Source organism: Juglans regia, chromosome 13 (assembly GCF_001411555.2).
Source record: "Juglans regia cultivar Chandler chromosome 13, Walnut 2.0, whole genome shotgun sequence".
Lineage (NCBI taxonomy): Eukaryota > Viridiplantae > Streptophyta > Magnoliopsida > Fagales > Juglandaceae > Juglans > Juglans regia.
In genome coordinates this window covers 662,528-676,765 of record NC_049913.1, presented here as the reverse complement: position 1 = coordinate 676,765, position 14,238 = coordinate 662,528, and the positions used below count along the sequence as shown (strand labels likewise).

At 38.9% G+C, this 14,238-nt stretch overlaps 5 protein-coding genes across 9 annotated transcripts; 3 read left to right on the top strand and 2 right to left on the bottom strand.

The window, feature by feature from the left end:
* Window positions 1-4: 4 nt before the first annotated feature.
* On the bottom strand, window positions 5-2,377 carry LOC108988900 (nifU-like protein 2, chloroplastic). Its single transcript, XM_018962288.2, has 4 exons — window positions 2,115-2,377; window positions 1,899-2,010; window positions 1,310-1,620; window positions 5-453 (listed from the first exon to the last, which is right to left on the bottom strand). Exons 1-4 carry the CDS (start codon window positions 2,199-2,201, stop codon window positions 265-267), a joined length of 699 nt encoding a protein of 232 aa, XP_018817833.1. The 5' UTR covers window positions 2,202-2,377; the 3' UTR covers window positions 5-264.
* A 993-nt stretch (window positions 2,378-3,370) lies between these two features.
* LOC108988874 (WEB family protein At3g51220-like) lies at window positions 3,371-4,318 on the bottom strand. The gene has a single exon (XM_018962257.2). The coding sequence runs from the start codon at window positions 4,293-4,295 to the stop codon at window positions 3,612-3,614; it is 684 nt and encodes a 227-aa protein (XP_018817802.1). The 5' UTR covers window positions 4,296-4,318; the 3' UTR covers window positions 3,371-3,611.
* A 227-nt stretch (window positions 4,319-4,545) lies between these two features.
* Window positions 4,546-5,200, top strand: LOC108988850 (gibberellin-regulated protein 6-like). Its single transcript, XM_018962234.2, has 2 exons — window positions 4,546-4,710; window positions 4,832-5,200. Exons 1-2 carry the CDS (start codon window positions 4,642-4,644, stop codon window positions 5,090-5,092), a joined length of 330 nt encoding a protein of 109 aa, XP_018817779.1. The 5' UTR covers window positions 4,546-4,641; the 3' UTR covers window positions 5,093-5,200.
* Window positions 5,201-6,837: 1,637 nt separating this feature from the next.
* On the top strand, window positions 6,838-9,988 carry LOC108988925 (uncharacterized protein At5g49945-like). Its single transcript, XM_018962328.2, has 3 exons — window positions 6,838-7,859; window positions 8,803-9,006; window positions 9,101-9,988. The coding sequence occupies exons 1-3, from the start codon at window positions 6,843-6,845 to the stop codon at window positions 9,329-9,331; spliced, it is 1,452 nt and encodes a 483-aa protein (XP_018817873.1). The 5' UTR covers window positions 6,838-6,842; the 3' UTR covers window positions 9,332-9,988.
* A 491-nt stretch (window positions 9,989-10,479) lies between these two features.
* LOC108988954 (protein WHAT'S THIS FACTOR 9, mitochondrial) lies at window positions 10,480-13,829 on the top strand. Of its 5 annotated transcripts, none has more exons than XR_004797917.1 (3): window positions 10,480-11,878; window positions 12,958-13,093; window positions 13,379-13,829. XR_004797917.1 is itself a non-coding variant. In XM_035683953.1 (1 exon), exon 1 carries the CDS (start codon window positions 10,567-10,569, stop codon window positions 11,683-11,685), a length of 1,119 nt encoding a protein of 372 aa, XP_035539846.1. In that variant the 5' UTR covers window positions 10,480-10,566; the 3' UTR covers window positions 11,686-12,117. The 5 variants fall into 5 exon arrangements, 1 of the variants encoding a protein (XP_035539846.1); XR_004797918.1 differs by having other exon boundaries at window positions 12,958-13,013; window positions 13,379-13,827; XR_004797915.1 differs by lacking the exon at window positions 12,958-13,093 and having other exon boundaries at window positions 13,379-13,815.
* Window positions 13,830-14,238: the final 409 nt, after the last annotated feature.

The window sequence follows — 14,238 nt, the reverse complement described above, 5'->3', positions numbered from 1 at the left end:
CCTATGAACTAAGGAGAATATTTGAGTATTAGCTAAACGGTTACTAGTTGATCGGTGCATGCACAAGATAAGATCTCCGATGTTCGCTCTTGGATTTCTGGTTACAAGAATTGGCTAAGAGTTTTGCAGCCAACCAAATACCAAACTGTACATGTTCCATAAAACTACCAAAGTCTTTACGGAGTTTAATTGACACGGTTCGTTTGCAAATTGTGACAAAATCGAAGGAACACAACAAGATTTGTGTGTTTTCAAACTAGGATTTTACAGAAGTTGAACTGCCGCAATGGATGGAATTTTCTCTCGCAGTTTCTGTGTAACAGCCACGCGAACAGTCATCACTCCTGCAGCTGGTCCTGTTATTCGAACTTTGACTATTGGCTCCTCAATTGCCACGAGTTCAAGTGATCCACCTGCTACCCCAACTAGATAGGGCCTTATTTCTTCGAGTACCTGCAATGGATTAAATTATAGTTATATACTAAGCTCCTGAAAAATAGCACATTTTTTTTTTTATGTGGCGGGGAGACAATATCTTGAAATGAGCACCATGCACACACCCTGTGAAGCTCAAATTAGGATTCCTTGAGATAAGTAAGTACTTATGAGCATTTTCATTAACGGGATCCCTTCTACGGCCAGCCCTGGTCCAGCTATATTTTGAGGCAACCAATAGATCAAATGTAAATCTGAAACTGAATTGGGCAAAGCAATGAAAGCATGCCACCTAAAGGGGAACATCATGGCTCAGCCAGGAAGGTAATTGATCAATTCATCATTTTTAATGACATGGCTACATCCATTGGCAGATATCTTATCTTCCAGCATGGACTGTCAACACAATGTGGTGCACATAGAAACCTTTGTACATCTTAGCTTTAAAAGGAGAAAGAAAAAGTTAAAGATTTTGATGCTAAAGTACATCTCGGAGCACTGAGTAACTCAATCCGAACAACTTGTTGATTTTGTTGGACTGCAACAATCATCCTCAAAAACCCTAGTAGTTTAAGGACAAAGCAGACAAAATAATCTATTGCTCCTCTTGCACGAGGTCGCCTCCATTAGGTACAATTCATACGAAACTCAAAACAATTTCTAACAATTTATTCTTTCTATCTGTTCAGGTTAAGTGAAATATGGCTTCTTTTTCAGATCCCTTTCCATGTACAAATCCTCTCTCCTCCTCTTCAATGAGTAGTACAAATAAATGGTGAAACAAAAAACTGAACGCAAGTCTTACATATCATTTTGTCTGCTTATAATATTAGTAGTTGAATATACTGAGTAGTTACTGGAAATGAGAAGTTACCGTCTCTATATTTTCCTCATTCATCTCAAGACCAGTTTCTTCATCAGCTATCGGTTCCACTGCAACTATTTCAGGGATCTTTTCCATCAAGCGATGCTCAATGCCCATTTTCATTGTCATAACGGAACTCGGACAGGAGCCACATGCTCCCTGTAGCTTCAATCGTACAACTTTGCCATCAATCTCATGCAATGCCACATTTCCCCCATCTGCAATTAGATAAGGTCGGATTTCATCCAATACACTTTCAACATTTTCTGCAGTTAGTGGCAATTCCACAACTGAATTCGTAGTAGCAACAGCCTTCACAACTGTACAGAAAGCAAATAAGTTAACTTCTGAGATTTGATAGGTTGGAAGGAAAAAAGCTGAAAGGGAGTATTGTTAACGATTAAATCCATGCTTTAGAACAATCTTGTGTACATCGAGACCGAAAATTTTAATTTGGAATGCGTACTTAGTAAGAAAATCTCAAACCCAATGAAACAATCAACAAAATCACCAATTTCCAATTTTCCATTCAAGTTAAATCCACAAAAGAAGGAAAACAAAACACGTACAGATACTAACCGTGAGAAATTATGGTTACCTGGACTGCGTGAGCGGGATTGGAAACGAATTGGAACGGAACGGTATGAATCTCGCCATACCGAATCATGTCCCCTCGCGATAGAAAGATGCGTGCCAAACAAGGTGGAGCTCTGAGAATTTCTTGTAAGATTAGAAACTGATCCTATTTAATCCTATTCTATAATAGAGAAATAAACAGTGAATGTTGAGAGAGACGAGACAGAAGAGAGAGAACCTTGGAGGGGCGAGAAGAGGTGGGAGGCTCTAGGGCTGGTTGGGCCCTGTTACAGTATAAGGGCGTATTCACCACTACGGCTTGCATCTTCTTCTAATCCAATCCTCTTTTGCCTTTTTCTTCTATTACCTTTTCTTTTCCTGAGTTTCTCGGTAGATAAACAGAGGTCTAGAATACAGATCCCTCTCCCTCTCCCTCTCCCTCTCCCTCTCTCTGGAATCAAACCCTCTCTCTCCTCTCTCTCTCTCTGTCTCGGAGGAATCTTTTTCGTTATTTTTAGTTAAGGTGTCTTTTATTGCCGCAGGTTGGAAAAAAAAAATTCTAACCTCATTTGTTGATACGTTTAATATATATAAAATTACTTTGTTTTGCCTGAATATTAATTAGCATACAAATTTATTAATGTTCAAAATTTTCTATTAAACTCTACAATATGTGATTTATTTACTCACCGACTTATAAATAATAAGAAATTTATTGTTGTTTATCTTAAATTTTTCAAAATCGATCCACACCATTCAAGTAGTTGACATATTAATTCAATTAATTTATAACATCAACAAATATAATTAAAAATATCCAATAGCTAATAATATTGGAATTTAACAAGTTATAATTGCTTTACTCGTAACCTTGGAAGCTTCTAATTGATCAGCATGAACATATGCCTTCAATAAATCATCTTCACTTTTTCTTTTTAGATTGGATAGTTAGGCCTCGTTTGTATTTGTTACTCATCTCAATTCACTCCAACTCATTTCATCTCATCATTACAATTTTTTTTAAATTTTCACACAAAATATAATAAACAATTCAACTTTTTCAAATTTTAAAATAATTTTTCTAAATTTTCACATAAAATATAATAAATAATTTAACTTTTCTTCTACTATTCACAAACCATCTCAACCCATCTCAACCCATCTTAACCCATCTTTAAATCCAAACCACTCCTTAGACTGAAGATATTTGCAAATTCAGATAAAGACATTATGTTAATATATAATAGTAATGCATCCGTGTTTCAATACAACAACATGCACATATTTTATTTATAGAGCTTTGCTAGTTACAAGTGATTTGGCGCATCAAATCGCATACCGAAGCTAACATAACTTTTTTATTTAAAAGAAAAATTTACATGTCAACATTAGTACGCGAATTCACTTAAACTTTTCTTTATTTATAATCTCGTTAAATTAACTGATTAATTGCCATTTTGAATGACAGAGAAGCATCAACACAACAAATTTGAGACATGAATTGAATAGCCATAAATAGCTATTATATATATATAGCTGCGTTTGCATACATTTTCCCATGCATAAACTGGAGAAGAAAATAACAACGTACAGCAACAAACCACGTTAACGTTCTTATACATATTGATCTTAATCAAGCCAAGATCAATATATAATATAAAAGAAGTAAATTAAATGCATACATATATATCGATGATCTCATGAATTAATTATACAAAGATCAGAGTGATCAGTGCTATGCATAGCATGCAGTAGTAGATGACCGTTTCTTCCTGGAAAATAAATCTCCCACCAGAGGAATAATAGGCTTCATCTTCTTCTTCTCTGGCTGTCTCCCTCCAAAATATCCTTCCTCTCCAAAGCTTAATATCTGAGCCAAAGTTGGCGAGTCTGCGGCCTCGATCCTAAACATCAACTGATCCCTCTTCTTCTCTTCCTCTCTTTTCCCACTATTTGCTCTCCCAAAACTCCTCTCTCTCGTAGCCATTGCCTTTCCACTAGCAGCCGCTTCGGCCTCCGCCAACTTTGACATATTCTTGTGAAGCTCAGCGTTTAGCGAAGCCAGTGCGACCTCAGTTTCGGACTCTCTCTCCTTCAGCAACTTCAGCTCCACCTTTTTTTCCTCGAGCTGGGCCTCCAGCTTCTTCAGAGAGTCTAAAAGCAAGTACTGTTCATTATGATCCTCAACTTTCTGATCATCCTCGATGGGATTTGATGAGAACAACTTCCATGAAGTTTCTTGCTTTGGAGCGTTCACATGATAAGGCGCCTTTTGAGAGTAAATTTCTCCCACAAGAAGCCGCTGGCCGAAGATAGCGACTGCTTCTTTGACGGAGCGGAAGGGACGGGACGTGTCAACGTTGGAGTTATAATCTAGGACGTTCGACTGATTTTCAGGAGGAGGAGGATGAGGTTCCATGGTGGTGAAGGCTTGGGATGAGAATGGGCGGTGTGCAAGTAAAAGAAGAAGGCTATTTGATGATTGGTTCGGTTTGGGTTTTCGTTGCTTTTACTTCAAAGTTGGAAGAGACGAGTGAGAGTGAAATGGGAGACTGTTGTTTAAAGGTTAAGACAAGGGATAGCTAGCAGAGAGATCTAGTACTATATTGTTGGTGCACTGATCAGGCCAGAACGAGGATGACAGGTTAACCACACGGACAACCACTATTTTACAACCCAACCCCTCGCCTCTTTCTCCTTGGTCCTGTTGTACTCTGTGCTTTTTTGAGGTGGGTAGGTCTACCGAGAGGGGTTAGTCTGTAACAATGGCCATGGCTAAGTTTGTTGCTGTTTTGATCTTGGCCCTCATTACGATCTCCTTTCTTCAAACAATGGTGGGTTTTTTCTTTCGGAACTTTTAATTCTGAAGTGAAGCCCAAATTGAAAAGGAAGAAAAACATTTACTGATGCGGAGTTTTGTTGACATTTTCTTTTTCTCTCTTGTTTTGTTTACAGGCCATGGCATCTCATGGGCATGGTGGTCATCACTATAACAACGGAGGCAAGTATGGGTCAGGCAGTCTCAAGAGCTACCAATGCCCGTCGCAATGCTCGAGGAGGTGCGGAAGGACCCAATACCACAAGCCCTGCATGTTCTTCTGTCAGAAGTGCTGCGCAAAGTGTCTTTGCGTGCCCCCGGGTTATTATGGGAATAAAGCAGTGTGCCCTTGCTACAACAACTGGAAGACCAAGGAAGGAGGTCCCAAGTGCCCTTGAACCGAGACCGACCGACCTTGGCTCAACTTCCCTCTTTTGTGATTTGTCCCTTTTCAATATATCCTGTTCCCGGCATTACTGCTAACTATTACTTATTATCTGCATTTCTTTTCTTTTGAGATGGTGAGTTGTTTTGTTTGGTCTAAAGACTTTGAAAAACTGGTGTATCGGACAGTCACTCCTTGGGGGTTTCACCTAAATGAGAGCGGCTAATCTATATAATGATATTATCTTTAAAAAAAAAAAAAAAAAAAAAAAAAAAAAAAAAAAAAAAAAAAAAAAAAAAAAAAAAAAAAAGGTTAACCACACGGCACGTACGTGTGTCGTCGTGTTAGACCGCAGGTACGTTCTCATTTATTTATAGTAATTGGTAACTTTTTCATGGCTCTAGTAGTAAGCTTGCATTACCATCATTCCCAAGTGTTTTGTTTTCTTTAATTTCTTTCTTTTTTTCCTCCCTTTTTTAGCTACTACGTACTTGGATTATTTGTTTTGGTGATACGAACTAGTTGTTTCCATACTTTTATTATCATTGCACATTAATTTGCATGACTGGTACCGCTCTCAACACTAGTAATGTATTATGTAACCATCGATGCTTTTATCAATGGGAAGGCTAAAAAGAGAGATATATCTTTAAGTTCTGTTTGGTTGTTAAATTTATTTGAGTTCAATTCAATTTAATCTAATTTTAAGTTAAATCTAACATCAAACACTTAACTTTTAAATTACTAAACTAGTCTCAACTTAAAATCTTTTTACATGTGAGACTCACAATTTTTTTCAATTTAATGCTTCTTTATACGTGGGATCAGTAATATTTTTCAACTTTTCATAAATCAGTTCTTCTATATACAGTCATTAGATACAACCGGCATGCAGTCGTCCATGCCACGTTAGATTTAAAATGAATTCTTCATCTCTCATCAGCTCGATTTCTCTCTCTCATCAGCTCGGTCTCTCTCATCAAGTGTCTCCATGTCAGGCACGTTTGCACGCCGTTTGCACCAGACGCTTGCAACAAATATTTTTCTTCATAAATACATATAACTCATCTTAATATCCAAACATATTTAAACTCATTTCAAATTGACTCCACAAAATTGACTCTACTATCTCAACTCATTATTATTTATAAAGAACTCAACTTAGTTTAATATTATAAAATTAAAAGTAATATTTTTTATAAAAAAAAAGTAAATTTCATTATAAAAATATATAAAAAAAATTAATATTTTTATGGAAAAATCAAATACTTATAATTGTTTAAGCTTATGAATTTTCAGTTGTTGTGCAATGCCTTTGGTTGTTGTGAATATGAATTTTCAGTTCTGTTCTGTCATAACAAAACTCTTTCAATAATGCAAATTTTTATCCACAATTTATTTTTCTTTTTGCGTAGTTTTGATTAAACTTTCGAAAAACACGAAACAGTCAATAATGCAAAGGGCACTGCTATGGTCCCGAATTCGGGACCTGTCCCGAATAGGTATTTTATTTTTTTTGTTTTTTTATTTATTTTTTTAATCATTATAAATATTTTAAAAAAAAAATAAAAAAATTATAATATTATTAAAAAATATTTTTTTAATAATTTAATATCAAAAAAAAAAAAAAAAAAACAAACAAACAAACATTCGGGATACACTTTGGGTCCCGAATTCGGGACCAAAGCATTTCCCTAATGCAAATTGTAATATAGGGGAAGGGAAGCGACCCGTCTTGTAGTCGGCGAAGATAGCAAAGACAGATGGCCATGGCGAATCGACCCCTCTTCCCCTCCTCTCTCTTACACTTACTCGCTCTACTCTCACTCCTCAACCTCTTCCTTTCCCATCTCTCTCGCTCTCTCGTCCTCGCCGCCGATTCCCACTTCGAAGGCTTCGACTCTGAAGATGCCGATGTCGATCCCGATTCCGATATCCTCTACCCTAACTCCCTCCGATCCCCTTCTCTCACTCTCTCTGATCCCGACCCCTCTCGATTCTCTCCCCCGGATCCCGTTCCGGACTCTCGGTCTCCCCCTTCTTCATCGGATCCTCCCAAGCCTTCCTACGCCAGCTTTGATGACTGGGACGAGGACGAATTCGAAGGCCTACCGATTCTCGAAGAGAAGCCCATCGAGACCCCGATTATCACCGAGGATGCCACTTCCTCTGATTCGAACTCGAAACCCTCAGCCTCCCCGAAAGCGAAGCCGACCCTAAAGTCTTACACCGCCGAGATCGTGTGCGGGACTTTTCTTATCATGTTCTTGATCAACTACTTCACCGGGAAGCGCGAGAACGAGAGCCTTGCCCTCGCCTGGGCCGCTAAGTTCGCCACCAAAAACTCCATCTTTGAGCGGAATTTCAGTCTGTTGGGGGTCGGCGAAGGCGACGACTCGCCGTTGCTGCTGAAGGAGGGGCAGACCATGTTCAAGTTCTACGCGAGTGGGCGTAGGTATTGCCAGGGGTTGTTGGCAACGATGGAGCTGAAGAGCCGGCATGATTTGATATCGAGGTTGTACAATTTGGTGGTGCCGTGCAAAGACGAGATTTCTTTCGAGGTGTATATGAACGAAGACGCCATGGACCACGTGGTTCTTGCAGCGTCGAGGAAGAAGGCGGCGAAGGTGATGCAGAAGGAGGTAAGGGATTTGCAGAAGTTCGCCGGGATGGTGTCGCCGCCAACGAATGGTAGGAAGTGGGTGAGCGAAGAGTTGGCAGTTATCTCGGAATCGAAAGAGGTGGCAGGGGATTTGATCACGGATGCCGTGCTTGATCAGGTTGGATTGGGTTACATTTTGAATATATTTATGGGAATTTCTTCTTTTTTTCTTCGAGTCTTTTTTTGTTTTGCAATGTGGATATTGTTTAGTTTAGGTCTCAGTGCTTCGAATTCAATGTTCTTCTGTGTTGGTATTTTAGTATTATGCGTTGTTGAGTTTTAGCTGTACCATGTTTTCGATGTTGATTATTTAATGTGAGGAGATATGTTTACCTGCTGATGTTTTTTTGAACTTTAACGTTATAGTGGATATGCCTTGGAGAAGTTGCCGCGGAGATTTTGATTATTTTCTTATTGAACAAAGCTCTTCTTTTGTAATTGGAGTTACTCTTAAATCGAGGTAGCTGTAACTACAAGCTTGTTAGGATGTTTTTGGGTTAGAATGATAACTATGATTTCTTTCGACTTAGCTTATTGTTAGGAACTTATTGTTCCACATATCAGCTTGAGCATGCAACTCATATTGAAGTTCTTACGTCGCTCCATAGTTTTTCTCCGGTGCTAGTGTAGCATATTTCTCACTACTAGTAGCAAACATGATAAAGCCCTTTTCTTTGTGGGCTGTTGCTCTGTTGCCAGATCTTTGAACGCTTCCTAGCCCTGTTTCCTTGTTATGATTATATGATACTTGTACGCCCAATTTCTTTGTTTTTCTAATATTTAAGATATAAATGGCATCGACAAAGTAAATGTTAGGCGGCACCAGTTTCAGTTAGGCGGCATGACAATGAATTCTCTTTTTTCCTTTTCAATAAGATTTTTACTTACAAGAAAACAAGCAAAGTAAATGTCAGGCAATCAATTTGTCAAAAAGAAGAAAAGAAAAGAAGTAAATGTTAGGCAGTCTACTGCCGCTACACGACCCAATCTAATAGAAATGCCAGCAGTTTGCTTGCTTCTTTGGATTCCTTCATGTAAGTTTGTACATGGTTTTTTTGCAGGTTTTTGGAGAAAAAGCCTTTGAGAAATTCGGAAAGCATTTCATCTCATTGCATTTCTCTGATCAACACCCGGGCACACACAAGAAGTTGCTCTTGTTCAAGTTTGCCCTCCCAGACGCCAACAACATGGCTGATATGGCTCGATTGGTGGCTCTTGTGCCTTATTATATCGACTTGATAGGGCGGTACAAACTGAGTTCTCAGGTGGGTTAGCTTATAGCAACATTCTTTAATTTGACTAAACAAAACTTGCCGGAAAAGTTATGATATCCTTGAACCACGACTGGTCCAATTGCAGGCTCGATCTAAAACAGAAGCAGCCAGATTAAAGGCTGCTCAAGAGGCATATAAAGAACTTCAAAATGCTAGGCAAGAAGCCTTGCAGAAAAAGAAAGCAGAGAGGAAAAAACTGATGGAGGAAGCTGAGGCGCAGCTTAGTGCAGAGTCCATTCGGAAGAAAGAAGCAAAAGATCGTACACGTCAGACTAAGAAGGGAATGCCAAAAATAAAGATGTCCCGCGCACACTAATTGCCACATTTTGTCCAGACGAACTATCTAAAACATGTGACTCTTCCCATGCCTTCACGGTGTCACCCACTTTCTAATAGCTTACCCGATTTGCCTTCAAAGAGTTTTGGTTCTGTACTTTTATCGCAATTAACTTTACTCTTTTCTTTTCTTCTTCTTCTTCTTAAGAAGAAGAAAGGGGAGGTGGGGCTACTGGCATAGCAATCTTCTCTAGGCATAATCATAGGAGTCTTTCCTTGCCAGAATATCCGGTTTGACTCATAGCTATTGTTACAAAGGCGAGCTTGTCACTACTGTACCTCCAAAGTATCTAATTAGTCTAAAGTTCATTCCATAGCTCAAAGATCAAGTTTTACTATTATAAGTGGTTTCAACTTATGTCCTTATTCAAACTCCTAATCTTAAATCAGGAAAAGCCAGCTAAGTTCATACCAACTGGGCTACAACTTGGTGGTTATAGACTTGGTTGTTTGCTCAGTGTTAGCTAGTCTCCAACTCCCCAACAATTCCACATATTTGAGCTTTGTTCCTTTTTTGTTTTACAACATATTTGTGCCTCTCTGGATTTTGAATGTATCTAAATCCGAGTGCATTTCGAGTCGATGTTCTGCGTCTAACTAAATACAAGCTTTTTTTCAAAATGGAGGTTATGTGTTATGCCTTTGGCCGGGGTCATCAATCTATGATATCTTTATACCTCCGTTATTATTATTTTACCATTCAGTTTCTTTTTCTCTTTTTATTATTTGAATTTATATTAAAAATCTCAGAATATAACATTCTAGTGTAATCTAAAAGAAGATAAATTTAATCAATCAACATAATCATGTAATTTAATTAAGAATAAATTTAATTTTATAAAAATTAAATAATTTAATTTTTATAAAATTAAATTTATTCTTAATTAAATTACATGATTATGTATAATTTAGAAGGTCATTTTTTAAAATTTTTAATTCAGATTTAAAGAATAAAATGAAAATAACTGAATAGTAAAAAAAGTAATAAATGAAAGGTGAGACTATCATAATATCATTATCCCTTTGACTGTGGCTTTGTACAGGCAAACTTGGATAATAATGAAAAACAAATTTTTTTTTTTAAAAAAAAAAACAAAAACAAAATGAAAAAAAGGGAAAAAGAAACCCAATTCCGAGCATAATCGTATTTTCCAGTTGGGCTTCGTCGCCCTTCGCCTCCCTCTGATTAGGAAACACACACAAGGTGCCCCGCCAATGGCTCCGCCATACACCAAACTCCCGCACCAGCGACACCAATTCCGTACCTTCATCGACGCCAGAATCAAATGGGTCCGAGACCCATACCTCGACTTCGCGGTCCATCGAGAGAAAGACCTCCAGCAAGCCGTCTTCCTCAAGAACCACATCCTCTCAACCCCTTCCAAGTCCCTCCCTCTCTCCACCGCCTCTCTCCTCAAAGCTCACCTCCACCTCCCCACCTCCACCTACAAGTTCTCCCTGAAATACCCCTCCATTTTCACCCAATTCCATCCCCGTCCTAACCTCCCTCCTCAACTTAAGCTCACCCAGCAAGCCCTTGCCCTCCACAAAGAAGAATCCGCAATTCACAGCTCCCCGATTCACCGAAAGGAAGCGGTTCGACGCCTCTCCAAGCTCCTAATGCTCACCAGAGCCTGTAAATTGCCTATATATATAGTAGATAGATTGATATGGGACATGGGTCTTCCTCATAATTATGTTTTGACCCTTCTCGCAGATTTCCCCGAGTATTTTCAGGTTTGCGAGATCAAGGACGAGTTGAGTGGTGAGCAAGTGCTTGCCTTAGAGCTTGTTTCTTGGAGGGACGAACTGGCAGTGTCGGAAGTGGAGAGAAGGGTGTTGAACTGCGGTAACTCGGGCTCCAAGAAAGGAAGGCGCATTGCGTTCCCCATGTGTTTGCCAAAAGGATTTGAGTTAGAGAAAAAGGTGTGGAATTGGGTCGAGGAGTGGCAAGAGCTTCCGTACATTTCTCCCTACGAGGATGCGTTTCACTTGTCGCCTAGTAGCGCTCAGGCTGAGAAGTGGGCTGTGGCGGTGCTTCACGAGTTGTTTTGGTTGCTTGTGTCGAAGAAGATGGAAAGGGACCTTGCGTTTTGCGTGGGGGAGTACTTGGGGTTTGGGGCGAGGTTTAAGAAGGCTTTGTCTCATTATCCTGGTATATTTTACGTGTCAAATAAGATCAGGACGCAGACTGTGGTGCTTAGGGAGGCTTATAGGAAGGATTTCTTGGTGGAGAAGCATCCATTGATGGGTATGAGGTATCGGTACATTCATCTTATGAACAAGGTGCCTAAGTGGCGAAAGCAAGCGGTTGTTATGGCCACTGGGGGTTAAACAGAAGGCTGCTTTATCTGGCGAATGCCAATGGGTAGATAGAAAAGGAGGAAAAGTGAACTGCGTGATCCAAAGCTACAGAAGCACTGGTTGCGGCCCGGTGGACATCTTTGGCTGGCTGGCTGCTGCGGCGGCAGAACTAATTATAGGAATGATGCCAGGTTTCAGGCGTGCAGGGAGTTAAGATGATCAAGTATGTTCCATTCGTGACTTGATTGGTTAATTCACCTCATTTTGTGGTGTACTGAACCATGCTATTGCTAGGTGAATTCACTGACTAGATTTTACGGGAATCACACCGCTTAAGACATTGATAAAATCATCATAAAACGATAGCATTTCAATTCTTGATTCACTGTTCCAAACATGTAAACTAATTGTTATACAAACGATTACTTGCGTACTTGAACCTATTGGCAAGGGTTATTTGCATTTGGTCTTTTAAATGTAGTAGTCTTTTGATTAATATTTATATATAATACTGACACCGCATTTTGATAATCTCAAGACTGAACCAGAAAGTCAACCCAAACCTCAACAGCCCCTTGAAGTCTCCAGCATCAAAAGGCTATATATGTATGCAGACTTCAATGTGCTAAGATTGGACGATGAAATTAAACAAATTAACCAGGCCAGAATGTGTGAGACTATAATGTAGGTGTATAATTGATGAGTACACTGAAAAATTTATACACTGACATAAATGTTCAAATAGAGATCAACCGAAGAATATTTCATAGAATTACATTATATGAATGTTGAAGATCAATCGAGTTCCATTCACCAACTGTAATTTTCATCAAATTTCCATAGTTCCCAAGAGAAACCAGGCTCCCAGTAAAACCGTAAAGGTTTACATTGTTGTGTATGCTCCTGCCTGTTTTTTGGCACAGTATGTGATACGTGCAACCAGTTTCTAGGTTGTAATTTATCGCCAGACTCTGTCATAATCAACAGGCCACGCTCCCAAATACCAACATATTCCTACACTGCTATGCCTTTCAAGACTAATTCTGTTTTCTCTAAATCATTCTATCTTGTCATAATCTTTCAGCACCCAGATGTCAATGTGTTTTGTTGATGAGAAATCTGTCATAGTCAAAGATCCTCTCAGATCAAACAAGCAAAAGTATCTGTATTTTTTTCTGCAGAAGTCAGGATGAGGAGTCATGCTGAACTCCTCTTTCTTAGTGTGGAAAGAAACTATCATACCCTCATCAACTCTATCATCCAGATCATGGGCAATCATCTAATGCAGGTCCCCATATGCAGAGACTGGCATTCGTCTGATGAGACGAGGAGCAACTGGGATGACTTCCCTCCACAAAGTACGACTCTTGTCCCCTAAGGTGTAACCTGCTTCCCCGGACAAAAAGACAGGCCCTTTGGAGAAAACACGAACCACCTTGTACGTGTTGGTTATACAATCGAGTCCGAGGCCATAGGATAGGACACATCATCGGATTCATCACTAGCCTGTGGCAGCATTAGAGCTTGTCCCCTAAGAGGGTTGTAGAGAAAATCTTGTTCTTTACCAAACCAATTTTTAAAGAAAAACAAGCCATAATAAATGCTAACTAAACTGAAGCAGTATAAATTTGCAAACTCAGCAATGGGGTTAGTGGCTGCCTTAAAAGTATTACTATTGCTATCATATTCCATTAAAAACAGCTTCATTTTGCCCTGATTACAGGTGGAAGGAGAATAAAACAGTAAGCTGAGGTTTTTCGTTGACTTGTTTCATGGAAGCAAGAGATGGGTTGTCGATAATGTCGCACCAGGTTATGGAGAGACGGGGACAGCGAAGAGGTGTTTTTACAGATTGTCTTGAAAGGAGGTTGAAGATGATATCTGAAGGTAGGTCCTCAAACCTTTTAGTACTGTTGTAACTTGCATGTTCCAGGAGGAGCAATTAATACTTCTTATTCACGTTCGAATAACTACACCAAAGGTTTGAGTAATTAATAAGCGTACGGACTCGGGAAGGTAAAACTACGTATCCAAACTAGGAAGCCTAATAAAAAAAAATGGGTTTCTGAATCTGGATTGAACTTATATATAACACCTTCTCAATCCAATTCGAACTCGCCACATTGATCCCTGCACTGATTGATTTTCTAGCCCCAAATCTTTATAAAAACAACCTTCATTACTCATCCACCACTGGCGCGCAGCACGCGATGCTCATGTCGGTACTGTCTCACTCAAGAACCATCAATGAGCAGTCAGCCAATAGGAATGTTATATATCAATTATTATTTATTTTTTTTATATTTATAATTTTTTTTTTTAAATATAAAGATATTTTTTATAGAATATGAAATATGGATTAGTAAATAGTAATTAATAAATTTTTTTTTTTAATAAAAATACGTTAATTTATAAATTTATTTTTATTATAATTTTACTTATTGCGCACCAAAAGGTTGTCGCTTACCGTACATAGTCTTCTCGAAATTTTTTATATGTAGTATGGGTCTTAGCGAAGCCCAACCTAATTCTTAGGCCTAATTAATGTTATTGTACTGTCTCAGTACTTCATATTTAAAAACC